This window comes from Hippopotamus amphibius, chromosome 3 (genome assembly GCF_030028045.1).
Source record: "Hippopotamus amphibius kiboko isolate mHipAmp2 chromosome 3, mHipAmp2.hap2, whole genome shotgun sequence".
Lineage (NCBI taxonomy): Eukaryota > Metazoa > Chordata > Mammalia > Artiodactyla > Hippopotamidae > Hippopotamus > Hippopotamus amphibius.
The window spans coordinates 123,078,417-123,089,728 of record NC_080188.1 but is presented as its reverse complement, the minus strand read 5'-3'; the positions used below and the strand labels follow the sequence as shown (position 1 = coordinate 123,089,728).

The 11,312-nt window shown below is 60.2% G+C and overlaps 1 protein-coding gene across 4 annotated transcripts in view; it reads left to right on the top strand.

The window, feature by feature from the left end:
• AHNAK (AHNAK nucleoprotein) overlaps positions 1 to 11,312 on the top strand; it is an 88,408-nt gene continuing 77,096 nt past the window's right edge. Inside the window, exons 1-4 of one of the 4 annotated variants that reach the window (XM_057725830.1) lie at positions 1 to 185; positions 10,171 to 10,274; positions 10,538 to 10,694; positions 11,090 to 11,277. In XM_057725830.1, the coding sequence (XP_057581813.1) occupies positions 10,538 to 10,694; positions 11,090 to 11,277 (345 nt within the window). In that variant the 5' untranslated portion in view covers positions 1 to 185; positions 10,171 to 10,274. Of the gene's footprint in view, positions 186 to 3,024; positions 3,154 to 10,170; positions 10,275 to 10,537; positions 10,695 to 11,089; positions 11,278 to 11,312 lie in introns of those variants that run through there. The other 3 variants (XM_057725833.1, XM_057725831.1, XM_057725832.1) reach the window with 3 other exon arrangements.

The window sequence follows — 11,312 nt, the reverse complement described above, 5'->3', positions numbered from 1 at the left end:
GCCGGAGTTACAAGAGCCGCCTCCGCGCGCGGAGGCCCGGCCACTTGGAGCAGCTCCGCCGCGGGGACTGCACCGCCCGCCCTGCCGGACCCGCCCCGACCGCGGCTCGCCGCCCGCAGCAGCCGCAGCACCGAGACCTCGGGCCCCGCGCCGGCTATGGCTGTGCCCTGGGGCTGAGCGCGCAGGTAGGGGCGCCGGGCGCACCTTGGCGCGATCGCGAAACGGGACGCCGGGAAGGAGAGAGGGGAGGTGGGTGGCAGGGCTTGGGCGAGGCGCTTTGGGTGGCTGTCACGAGGAAGATTTAATCTGGAGCAAGGTGGGCAGCCCGGGGCCGCACGGGGAGGCGACTCGTCGCTCCCTGGGAGCCGAGCTCTGCCTCCGGAGTTGGGGCGCTGGTAGGGGCGCACGTTGGGCAAAGTTGGAAAATCGCTCCGAGGCGCGCTTTGCTCCAGTCCGTCTTTCTCTCGAGGGCAGATTGTTGTCCCTGCTGCACGTCCGGGCGCCCATTCTTGGCCTGGTGGCCCCTGTCCCACCCCCTCCTTCTCCGTGGGGCGGTGGCTCAGCGCGCTGCTCCGTTCCTATTCTATGTTTACTGGAGAAGTTTCCGAGATCGCGGCGCGGCCGCTCGGCCCCTCCCGGCGCCCCTGCGCCCCCGCACCGCGCACCCCCTCCGCTGTCCCTCCGTCGCGCCCCACACCTCCGCCCCTGACTTCGCGTCCCGAGTCCTCCCGGCCCCACCCAGTTCTGCACCACCAGCCTCTCCCTTTCTGGCTCCTGGCGGCCCCTCAGCCTCCCTCCAGCTGCCCCGCCCTAATCTTGCCCCTCCGTTTTCCCAGCTCCAGAAAACTCCCTTCTTCCTCTAGGGCTGCTGAGCCTGGAAGTTAACAGCGCGCCCCGCAGCGGGACGGGTGGGAGTGCGGGTGGGGGTGGGAGTGGGGGACATAACTGGGGAGATTCCTGCACTGGGGTGGGCGGGGAGGGGGGCAGTGCTGCCGCACAGCCCTCGGGACCGCCCCTTCCCCTTCTGGGGCGGCGCTCTCTCCCAACCCCACTCCCAAACCCGTCCGGGCGGGATGGCCCCCGCCCCAGCGCCTGGCTTGGCGCCAGCAGCCTGAGGAATGTGGTGGTTGGAGCCGGTGACTAATTCAAACCAGAACTCGGCGAGGAGTGGTGAGGGGCAAAAGGGGAGGGGGGCGAAGGGGCTTGTGTGGGAGGCGGGGGCAGGAGCCAGGCTGGCGTAGGAGGGTGCTCAGCTGCCCTCTCTGGAGCCCTCCACTCCAGAGGCGCGCTCCTGGAGATACGGCTGGCGGGCGAGGTCCTGCCGTGGAGTTGGAAAGGCACTGGGCTTAGGGTGTGTTCACAGAACTGTGTTATGTAAGGCTTTCCCATGCTGGGAGAGGGTGTGCAGTGTGCGAGGGCTGGCCCTCCGCTGGCGTGCTCGGCACCCCCTGCAGTGCCAGGGCCTCGGGATGAGGGATGCGGGGGCGCAGCCCTTTGGCGTCGCTGGCCACGAGGGACACGTGGGGTCAGAGCAGGGCTGACTGTGCCCCCCCCCCATGCGTGGGAGGGGAGCCGAGTGGGCAGATGGGGCCTCTCGTGGCACTAGCTGGGCCCCAGCACCAGGTGGGACGGCTGTGGCGCCTCTGCACGTTGTGGCCACAGAGAATTGTGTGCCTCCTGTGTGCTCACGCCTTTCACAGGGTGTGGCTGCCACCGAGGAGGTGGTGAGGTGCCCCCAGGGAGCATGCTGTTGGGTGCCCTGCTCTGTGGAGTGGATCTGTGGAAGGGCAGCGAGAGATCCTCCCATGGCAGTGAGGTCCTTAAGAGACTGACCTGGATTTTCTGGAAGAAAAGGGGCCCAGATATTTACCCCTGGATCCCCAGCACAGCACCGGGCTGCCAGTCATTGGTTTTGAAACAATTTACTAGAATCCAGCCTTTAACTGCAGGGATCACATGCCCTTCTGTGCACATGATAGGGATTGGGTTGATTTTGTGGGACACAGTGATGCATTGGAGGGCTGGTCATAGGTGAAGGTGAGGGATTTCAGGGAAAGGAGGGAGAGATCGAAAATGCCTTGGAAGGCATTTTAGGGCCTCCTCACCTGTAATGGGTCTAAATTTGGGGAGTAGATTCTGCTTCCATTCCCCCTCTCTTCCCCTGCCCCCCCATGATGGAAATCCCTGGGGCCGGGTGTGGCACTCACTTCCTTTCTGAAGCTGAATGGGGAACTTCCTTCTCCTTGGCCCCCAGGGATGATGGGTTGGGCCAGTACTTGGTTGGTGTGTGTGCAGGGTGGGGAGCAGAAGGGAGCCCCAGGCTGAGGGTGCACCTCCTTGCTCTGAGCTGGGAGCTGTGGGATGAGGTGGGGGAGAGAGGACCTGGGGACCATGAGAGCTGGGTTAGCAGAAGTCAAAGGGTCTGGAGTATTGGCAATGGGGATTGGAGGGTGTGTGAGCTCCTCCCCAAAGCACTGTCCTTAAAGGTTATATGCAGGGACATTGTTCAGAGAACCAGGACATGAAGGGAGCCACATGTCATATGGGGCTTCGTGCTGCTGCTGTGGGCACCCAGCCGTGATTCAGAGGTCCTGGTCTGGGCAACTTCTTGAAGAGCTAACCTCACAGAACGGAGGACTTGGCTCAGGGCTACAGGTGCGACTACTGGTCCAGGACTCAAAGGGGGACACCAGAGAGTGAACCATGGCAGACCTGGGAAGGGAGAAGGTGCGCATCGGTCAAGGGCAGGGAATGGGCTCGGGGGGTCCCCGGAAGGCCCTGGGTGGAGATGCCGGGCTGGCTTCTCAGGCTCACTTGGAATTGGCTGGCTGGCCCTGGTGGCGCATGCCACCCAGAGCCTGAGGAGCTGGTTTGAGGGGTTGGGGCAAAGCTGTGGGGGTGGAGGAGTGTGTGGGGCTCTGAGGTGTGGTCCTCACCTTCCTTAGACCTCGGGAACTGCCTGGGGACAGACAGAGAGGCAGACTGGGAGAGCTCGTCTGACTCTTGCTGGGAACTCTCCCCTGCTGGCTTTCTCCTCCCCACCACACCCAGAAACCTGAGCTTCTCTCCCTGGAGCTGGGCTGACCAGGTGCATGTGCACAGGAGGAAAGGAGGTGGCCCCTGCAGAGGGGTGAGAATGGGACGCTTCAGTTGGTGGGTGTCTAGGGCCTTCTGTTCTCCCTCTGTCCCCCATGGGCTTCATCCAGCCTCCCAGGGAGCTGGCATTTCTCTGGGTTCCGACCATCCCGCTGGGCTCCCAGGGCTCCCTGAGCACACGCGGTTTCCTCCAGGCCTGGGTGAACATGAGCGGGTGTGGGGGCCACAGGGGTGGGCCACAGCAGGCTCAGCAGGAGTGTGTTTTCATGGAGCCCCTCTTCCTCCTTGCTGGGCTCAGTTCCCATCCTGGGGCTGGCTGGGCTGTTGTACTGGAGGTCTTGGGTCCAGGACCCTGTTTTACTGTGGCCTTGAGTCCCTCTGACCACTAATGTCACAGCAGAGAGATATGTGTTGTTACCTATGAGAGGGTGTCACTGGCTGTGCACACTGGTCCTGGATGTGTCACCTCTGCTTGCGTCTGGGGCTTATAGGGCAGGGGACAGCAATGGGACTCTGCCCCAGTGGTGGTGGAGGTTTCATGGGGGCTGCAGGGGCTGTAGGTAAGGATTTAAGTAAGTGTCTCCCTCCTGGACGGGTTCTGGGCCCTGGAGTTTGTGTCCAGAGGGTCGAGGGAGGGTGAGCACAGCCCTGGGAGTAAGGCTGCAGCAGATGGAGGCTTAGCGAGGCGCTGCACACGGCCAGTCAGGGAGGGGCATCCTGCCCTGTCCCCGGGGGCTGGAGCGGAGGTTCTAGGGAAGGGGAAGCGCCTGGTTTTGCGTCCTGGCCGGGTTGGGGGTGGCTCTTTGGCAGCCGGGCTGAGTGGCCTGGCCCCGAGCCCCTGCACTAGCGTGGCCCGACCGCTGGGCGGAGAGATCCGCCTTGATCTTGTCTCAGGGCAGCTCCTAAACTGTAATCTACCCCCCAGGGCAAGATAGGGCCAGACAGCGCGAGACAGCGAGCTCTTCTTCACCTCTCCCCCACTCAGGAGGACCCCCCCCCCCCCCGCCCCGTCCTCCCTATCCCCCATCCCTGAGCTGGTATCTTAGAGCCAGCCGTCCCGGGTCAAGGCTCACACTTCCCTGGCGAGATGGCCAGGTGTGGGGACTGCCCGCTGGAGAATGTAAGCTGCCCCCAGCCCCTGCCACAAGGAGAGAGGAGTCCTTGGTCCGGGGAGGAAGAAGGAATTTCTCTCCCTGCTGGAAGCGTGAACTTGAAGCGCTAGGGCTGGGGGAGTGGGAGGGGCCAGGGGACAGAGGTGGAGAAAGGCGGCTGGGCGGAGCCCTGAAAGCTGCTGGCTGGCAGGGGTGGGAGTGGGGAGCTGCCCTGGAAATCGAGGCGCAGGAAACTCCAGCAAGACAGTGAGGGGCCAGGGGAAGGGGCTGACGGGAAGGAGAGGGCTGGAGTGATGAGGCTGGAAGGTTGCAAAAACTTACTCCTGGTGGGAGGTGTGGGCGGGGCCAGCAACCCAGGTAGCTAGGGAGGAGCTAGGCAGGTGCTCAAGGTAAAGGGAGGCACAGAGTGTGGGCACCAGGTTAACAGGTATAGGCTCCCTCCATGATGGGCAGGGCCTGGGGCTGCCCAGACAGGTGTCTGTTGTGAGCTGGTGGAGGCAGGGGCTGTGGGCAGGGACTCCTCCTGCTCTGGGCTGTGAAGAGTGGAGACTGAGGAGTGTGTCTGTGCACAGATTGTATGTGCATCCTTGTGTGCCTTTCTTTGATTGTCTTTCCAGTGCCCGTGTTGCCATCATTGCCCAGGTCCTGCAACATGGCCATCAAATTGTCCTTGATAATTCGACCTCCTAAACACACATCCCATTCAAGTTGAAAGTGCCCCTGGGGGTGTGACACCCAGAATCAGCTCACCTCAGAGTTCTTGGTGCCAGCTTAGACTCTGAAGATACCTGCGCAGTTGTACTCCGGTTAGAAAGGGGCAGGTTGTTTTCCACACCGAGGTCTGGTGGCTGCATATGTGGAGGTCCATTTGGAGAAGCTTTGGCCCCGGAAGGGAGATGCTCCTATATTTCTCCTTGTTCCTCTGGACCTGAGATCTGCCTGTTATGGCTGTTCGCACTTCCCAGTGAGTGGAAGTGTTTGCCTTGCCCTGCTGGTGCCTGTCTCTAGGGTGGGCCTGGTGCCCGCCAAGCCCCAGAAGGGAACGATTCTCTTAGTCTTCACCTGCTGGGGTCCGGAGAGGCTACAGGTGAGCTGGGTTCTGGGCGGCTCAGGATTTTTGACTCCTGGAGACACAGTGTTGCTGAGCCCCAGCACCAAAAGGGCCCTCAGATCCGGGGCTCCGGGATGCCTGGGACTCTGCCCATTCTGGGTTTGCTGTCTCCAAGCTGGGCCAGGACGAGGCTGGGGTGTGGGCAAGGAGGCTGGTGGCCACTCACCCTTCCTCCTGTGCTTGTGGCACTCGGTGGGCGTCACTGCTTCCTGGGGGTCTCCCGTCCCTCCCTGAGTCTCAACCCCTCTCTTTCTCTGTGTATGTCGCTGCGAGCTGTCCTCCTCCCGCTGCGTTGTCTCCCTCCGGGTGAGCATGGAGGCCTCTCCGCCTTCCCGTGGCTGTGTCTCTCCAGCTCTCCCTCTGCCCGCCTCCAGTACAGGTCTCTCTCTCCCATGTGTCTCCTTTGTGTATCTTTCTCTGTGGTTTCTCATACTGTGTGTGTGTTTATTTGTGCCTTTGTCCCTCTCTCCCTCTCCGTGGGTAAAGAGGCCTTGGAGTCAGAGAACCCCGAGGTTGCATTTCAGCTCTCTCATACTCGGGCAAGTCATTTTACCTCGGGGTCTGTTTCCGCACTCTAAAATAAGGATATTAATTCTTAATCACATAGGGTTGTTTGGGGAAGGAAGGGAACCCCAGGCATGGAACGAGCACAGTCCTGGGGCACCATAGGAGCTCTGCAAAATTATCTTTCTCTCCACCTGGGGGGGTGGGGGGTGGTTGTCTGAATGTGGAGATTTCTCTTCGTTTTTACTGGCCGGTGAGTGTTCATGAGAGTAGGTGGCCCTTCTGGGTGAGTCTCTCTTTTCTCTGAACATCCCAGCCCCTGGTCCTGGTTATGTGTTTGTGGCTTTTTCGCTGGTGGAAGTCTCTGGCTCTGGTTGTGAGTCATCTCATTGTTCTGAGCTTGGGGACTGTTTCTCCCTGGCCTGTGTGTACGGTGGGTCAGTTTGCTCGTGTGCTGGATGGAAGTTTCATTGCTGTCGGCGTCATCCCCACCGTGGATGGGTGTGCTTCTTTCCACCTTGGAGGGTCACCTCCTATGTCCCGCCTGTGCTGGGCATGCATATGCACGCACCTGTGTCCCTCTGCTGTGTATCTTGACTTCAGGTTTGGTGTGTGGAGGCCTTGAGACCCGTGGGCCTGACTTTCGGGGTGTGTGTATGTATCAGTTCCTGTCATCTTGACACTGATGCTGCCTGTGAGGTTGTCTTCGGCTGCCGCAGCAGTTAAGCTGGGTCCCCTCCCTGGCAGTTTTCGTCCTGGCTCTTGGGCAGAAGGGGCTCTGTTTCCTGGGAGCCGTGGGAGAACGTGCCCCTCTGGAGGTCACACCTGGCAGAGACCATCTTCCTGGGGCAAAGAGTCTGCCTCCTGGGGCTTCTCCTGGATCTGCCTGGGTGTTGCCCCCAGTCTGCAGAGGTGGCATGGGCAGAGCCCTACTGCTCTGCACATCCTCTTTGTGGTTTTTGAATTGTCAGGGCAGCTTCGTTCTTCTCTAGCTGCTTCTGGCCTGAATTTTACTCTGTCCCTGCAGCCTCAGATGCGTGCCCTCTCTGCCTGGAAGCTGGAGTGGCCTCATCATATCACTCGTTTTTTGCCCTCCAGGCAGCCCTCTGCCTCAGAGGGTCTCCACTCCAGCCCATCCCATCATGAAGGTTACTGTGAGCCAGTGTTGGGTGGACTGCAGGCAGGGAGGTTCTAGGGCCCCAGCACTCCCCCATTCTCAGGGCTCTGGACCTCCCTCTCCCCGTCTGTAAATAGCAGGCAGCGCTGTCGCACAGAACTTGCCCAGAACTTTCTGCAGTGGTAGAAATGTTGTGTATTTGCTTTTCTTTTTTCTCTTTTGTATTTGCTTTTCTAGTATGGTAGCCATGCATGCCTGTTGCGCTCTTGAAATGTGGCTACTGCAACCAATGGATTAAATGTTATTTAATTTAATTTAATTTAATTTAACCTACATTTAAATAGGCACATGTGGCCTAAGGTTTCTTCCATCTCGAGGGCTTATGCCACTTGACTGAATGTGCAGAATTCCCCAAAGCTCCGCAGACCCTGCTTTGGGTAGCAGCAGGGCGGAGCCCCTGTTCCCCGGGTAGTTGGCTTCGCCTGACTTGTGTGGGAGGAGAAGGAAGGACCATCTGGGCTCGGTACAGGCCCCAGGGGTGGGAAAGACCGAGGGCTGGGACCCAAGTGCAGAAAATAGGCCCTTGCCACCATGGCCTCGAATCCCCTATCAGCACCCCCGAATCTGGCCGGGTCAAATGAAAGGGGAAGGGAGTGCCAGGAGGTGAGGCCTGAGCCAGAGCAGGCAGGGTGGTTGCCAGCCCCACCTGGCCGGGAAGCCAACAGGTGCCCTGCCAGGGCCAACCTGCAGCCTCGGGTCTAGCGCCACCTGTTCTCACGCACTGTGGCCCCTTCTCTGCTCACAGGGGCCTCCTCATTAGCCCCTGGGGTTGAGGCATGTGGCGAATCCCTCCTGAGTCTCCCAGCTGTGCTTGCTGGGACTCCGGGGCTGGGGCTCTGTGCCAAGCAGCTGGCAGGGAAGCCCACTGCCTCTCACTGGAGCCCTAGCCCCTCTGCCACCCAGGGGTCTGGCCCGTGAAGCATTGTCGATGAGGTTTTAGGCGTGACCCTTGGCGTGTCTGGAGCTGTAGAGGCTGCAGTGACTCACTGGGGAAGGAGGGAGGGTGGGGCCGAGATGTGGGCGAGGGTGTGCTGGTTGGCTCTCTGCCACCTCGCTGGCTGCTGGCTCAGCACCAGGATGCTGTGCTGAAAAGAAGGGGCCCTGCTCAAGGAGGAAGAGGGGGTGCCAGTGCAGTCGGTGGCTTCAGAGATCTGAGAAGGCCTCGGGTGAAAGCCTTTTCCTTCCCCGCCCTGCCTGGCTCCTTGTCTGCAGGGCCGGCTTCTCAGTGCTGGACGCTCTGGGAGGCCCCGTGTAAGTTTCAGCTTTGCTGTTTGACTATGGGAAGGGTCAGCGGGACTTCCTGTAGGAAGGGAGGAGGTGATTGCCCCAGCTCACACCTGTGCCAACACGCTGCCTGCTGGCCTTCTAGCCAGCACCTGTGCTGACATAAATGCTGCGTGAACAAGTGCAGGGGGTTGAGGAACAGGGCGTCAGTGGCCGTCTTCACCCATGTTGCGATCTGCTCGATGTTGGAAGTCCTAAGTGCACATGAATTTCCATGAATCCTTTCCTCAGAGGCAAACGCAGCACCTTCAAGACCCCATTTAGATTTCATTCCCCCCAGAAGGCGCCCACACCTTCTGGAACATTCGGAGGCTAAATTGGTCACGCCCTGAGCGCTTTGCTCATAGTTTATATCCAGACAGGAGCTATGTCTTTTAACTCTCCATGTCTGACTTGTGGAGCGCGTTCAATCAGTGTTTGGAGGATGCATGAGCGAAGTCAGGTAACAACCTGACTCAGCGTGTAATTCAGTGCTGGGCTGAGCTGTGTCCATCCCTTGTTAGTCTTCTCTGCAGCGTCCTGTACAACAGGGGTCCCGAACCCCAGGGCTGGAGACCTGTACCGGGCCTCACAGAAGGAGGTGAGCAGTGGGCTAGCAAAGGAAGCTTCATCTGCCCTTTCTCATCGCTCCCATTACCCCTGAACCATCCCCAGCCCCCCCCCCCCCGAAAAACTGCCTTCCACAGAACTGGTCCCTGGTGCCAGAAACGTTGGGGACCACTGCTGTACAATGCTGGGTATGCAGGAGCCTATCAGCATGTATGTATTTACTGATTGGTTGGCTAATTTCTGGATGTCAACAGATTTAGGGCGGAGCTTTGGGTGAGGTTCTCCACGATTTAGAGCAGCCCCCACAGTTTCACAGACGTGTTTCTGGGTGGCTGGAGGCTGGAGGCCTGCTTGGTGTCTTCCCCGGCACCTCTGCAGCCGACAGCTCGTCCTGTGGCTGGAGGGTGTCTTTGCTTCTTAGGGCCCATACCTATGGGACCCAGCAGGGGCAGCGAGATGGGCCCTGACTCACCACGTCCCTGAGGTAGCGCAGCTGGACTGCAGCCTCTCGGGCATGGGCCGGTGGTGGGGGGCCCGGGGCTTCCTTTGTTCCGCCTCTGCCTGTGGCAGGGCTCCTGGAGCTCCTAGCTGGCAAGTGTCCCCCCGGTCCTGAGGCCAGGGTGAGACAGGGTGACCCGGAGGCACTCACTGTTGGCCACTGAGGGAGGGAGGGCACCACCAGCCCTGCTTGCAGGTTGCCAGTGGCCCCCAGTGCTGGAGACTCTGAGGAGGGGGTCTCACACTGCTTAGAGCTGCAAGCCTCCTGTGCTGTCGGGGGAAGAGATACAGGCTCAGAGCCCAAGCATAGTTGCTCTCTTATGGTGGACCCCAGACCAGCTGGCCTCTCTGAATCTCAGTTTCCCCATCTGCACTATGCGGGCGGTAACATCTCCCTCCTGAAGCTGTTACGAAGGACTTAATGAGAATGTGGATGTTGGGAGGCTTCTGTGGGCTAGAGCTTCTCACACATGCTTTCTCTCTCCCTCTCTCTCTCTCCACCCCCCACCCCCTTCAGTCCTCATGGGAATCCTTTAGTGTCTGCATTTTCACAGGTGAGGGAATGGAGGTTCAGAGAAGTTAAGTGACTTGGCCAGGGTCACACAGCTGGGAAGATGCAGGGCCAGGATTTGAATCTGAGTCTGGCCTCTTCCAAACCCCCTTCCCATGATCCCAGGCTGGAGAAGTCATGTGTGAATGGAGTTGATGACCGTAGCGGAGTTTGGGGTTTGGGTTTGGCTCAGGGGACAGAACACCCAGCCATCTCTTGCACAGCAGCCGGTCGGGGTCTTGAGCAAGCTGATTGGTGAATGTGAGCCTGATGGTGACCTTTTCCTTAGGGTGTGTGACTGAGATTCCCAAGAGAAAGACACACTGAGGAGAGGAGAGGAAGGAGGGGCGGGCTCCTGGCAAGGCATCCGCTCCTGAACCAAGTCCTGTGAAGGTCAGTAGGAGGGAGGGTGATGAGGGAGGTAGAGGTGATGGCGTGGGGAGGCTAGAGACCCGGAGGCAGGGCCTGGGGGGATGGGATGAGGGGATGGTTACTTCCGCTGTGGTCTCATCCCCTGGCGACTTTGGGAGCCCGCCCCCAGTTGGAGGCAGCAGCTTGGAGACAGTGCCCCACTCCCCGGGGGATCCCTGGCTTCCTCATCCCCTCGTGCCTTCATGCCCCTGCTGCCCTCAGCTCCGTTTCCTTACCTCATCCAGATGGAGAAGGAGGATGAGAAGACCCGGGAGCTGCTGCTGCCCAACTGGCAGGGCAGCGGCTCCCACGGACTGACCATCACCCAGAGGGACGACGGCGTCTATGTGCAGGAGGTGATGCAGAACTCCCCTGCGGCCCGCACTGGGGTGGTCAAGGAGGGTGAGTCACCTCCGGGTGTGGTTTGGTGCTGGGGTGGGGAGGGGGAGGGTAGGGCAGGGGGCAGCACAAGTGGACGGGTGGCTGTAGAGGGCTGGTGGCATCAGGATGGTCGGTACCCAAGCCCTGTCCTCCCCTGCCCACTCTGTGTCACTTGTTCTCTCACAGTCCTGGCGGGAGGTGGTCCTGTGGCTTGGTGGACACGTTGTCCTCTGTTCCGACTCCACCACCCATGAGCTCTGCCACTTTGGGCAAATTAGTTGGCCTCTCTGCCTCAGTTTTCTCATCTCTACAATGGGCCTTACCACGTCAGTCCGAGGGCCCAGCACGGAGTGGCTGTGTGTTATTTCCTCGAGATCCTGGGCAGTCTTACCTGCTTCTTGCTCCTCCCTGCTCAGGGGACCAGATTGTGGGTGCCACCATCTACTTTGACAACCTGCAGTCGGGCGAGGTGACCCAGCTGCTGAACACCATGGGTCATCACACTGTGGGCCTGAAGCTGCATCGCAAGGGGGACCGTTCCCCTGAGCCTGGCCAGACCTGGACCCACGAAGTCTTCAGCTCCCGCAGCTCTGAAGTGGTTCTGGTGAGTGCTTGGCTGGCCGGCCACGCCCTGAGCTC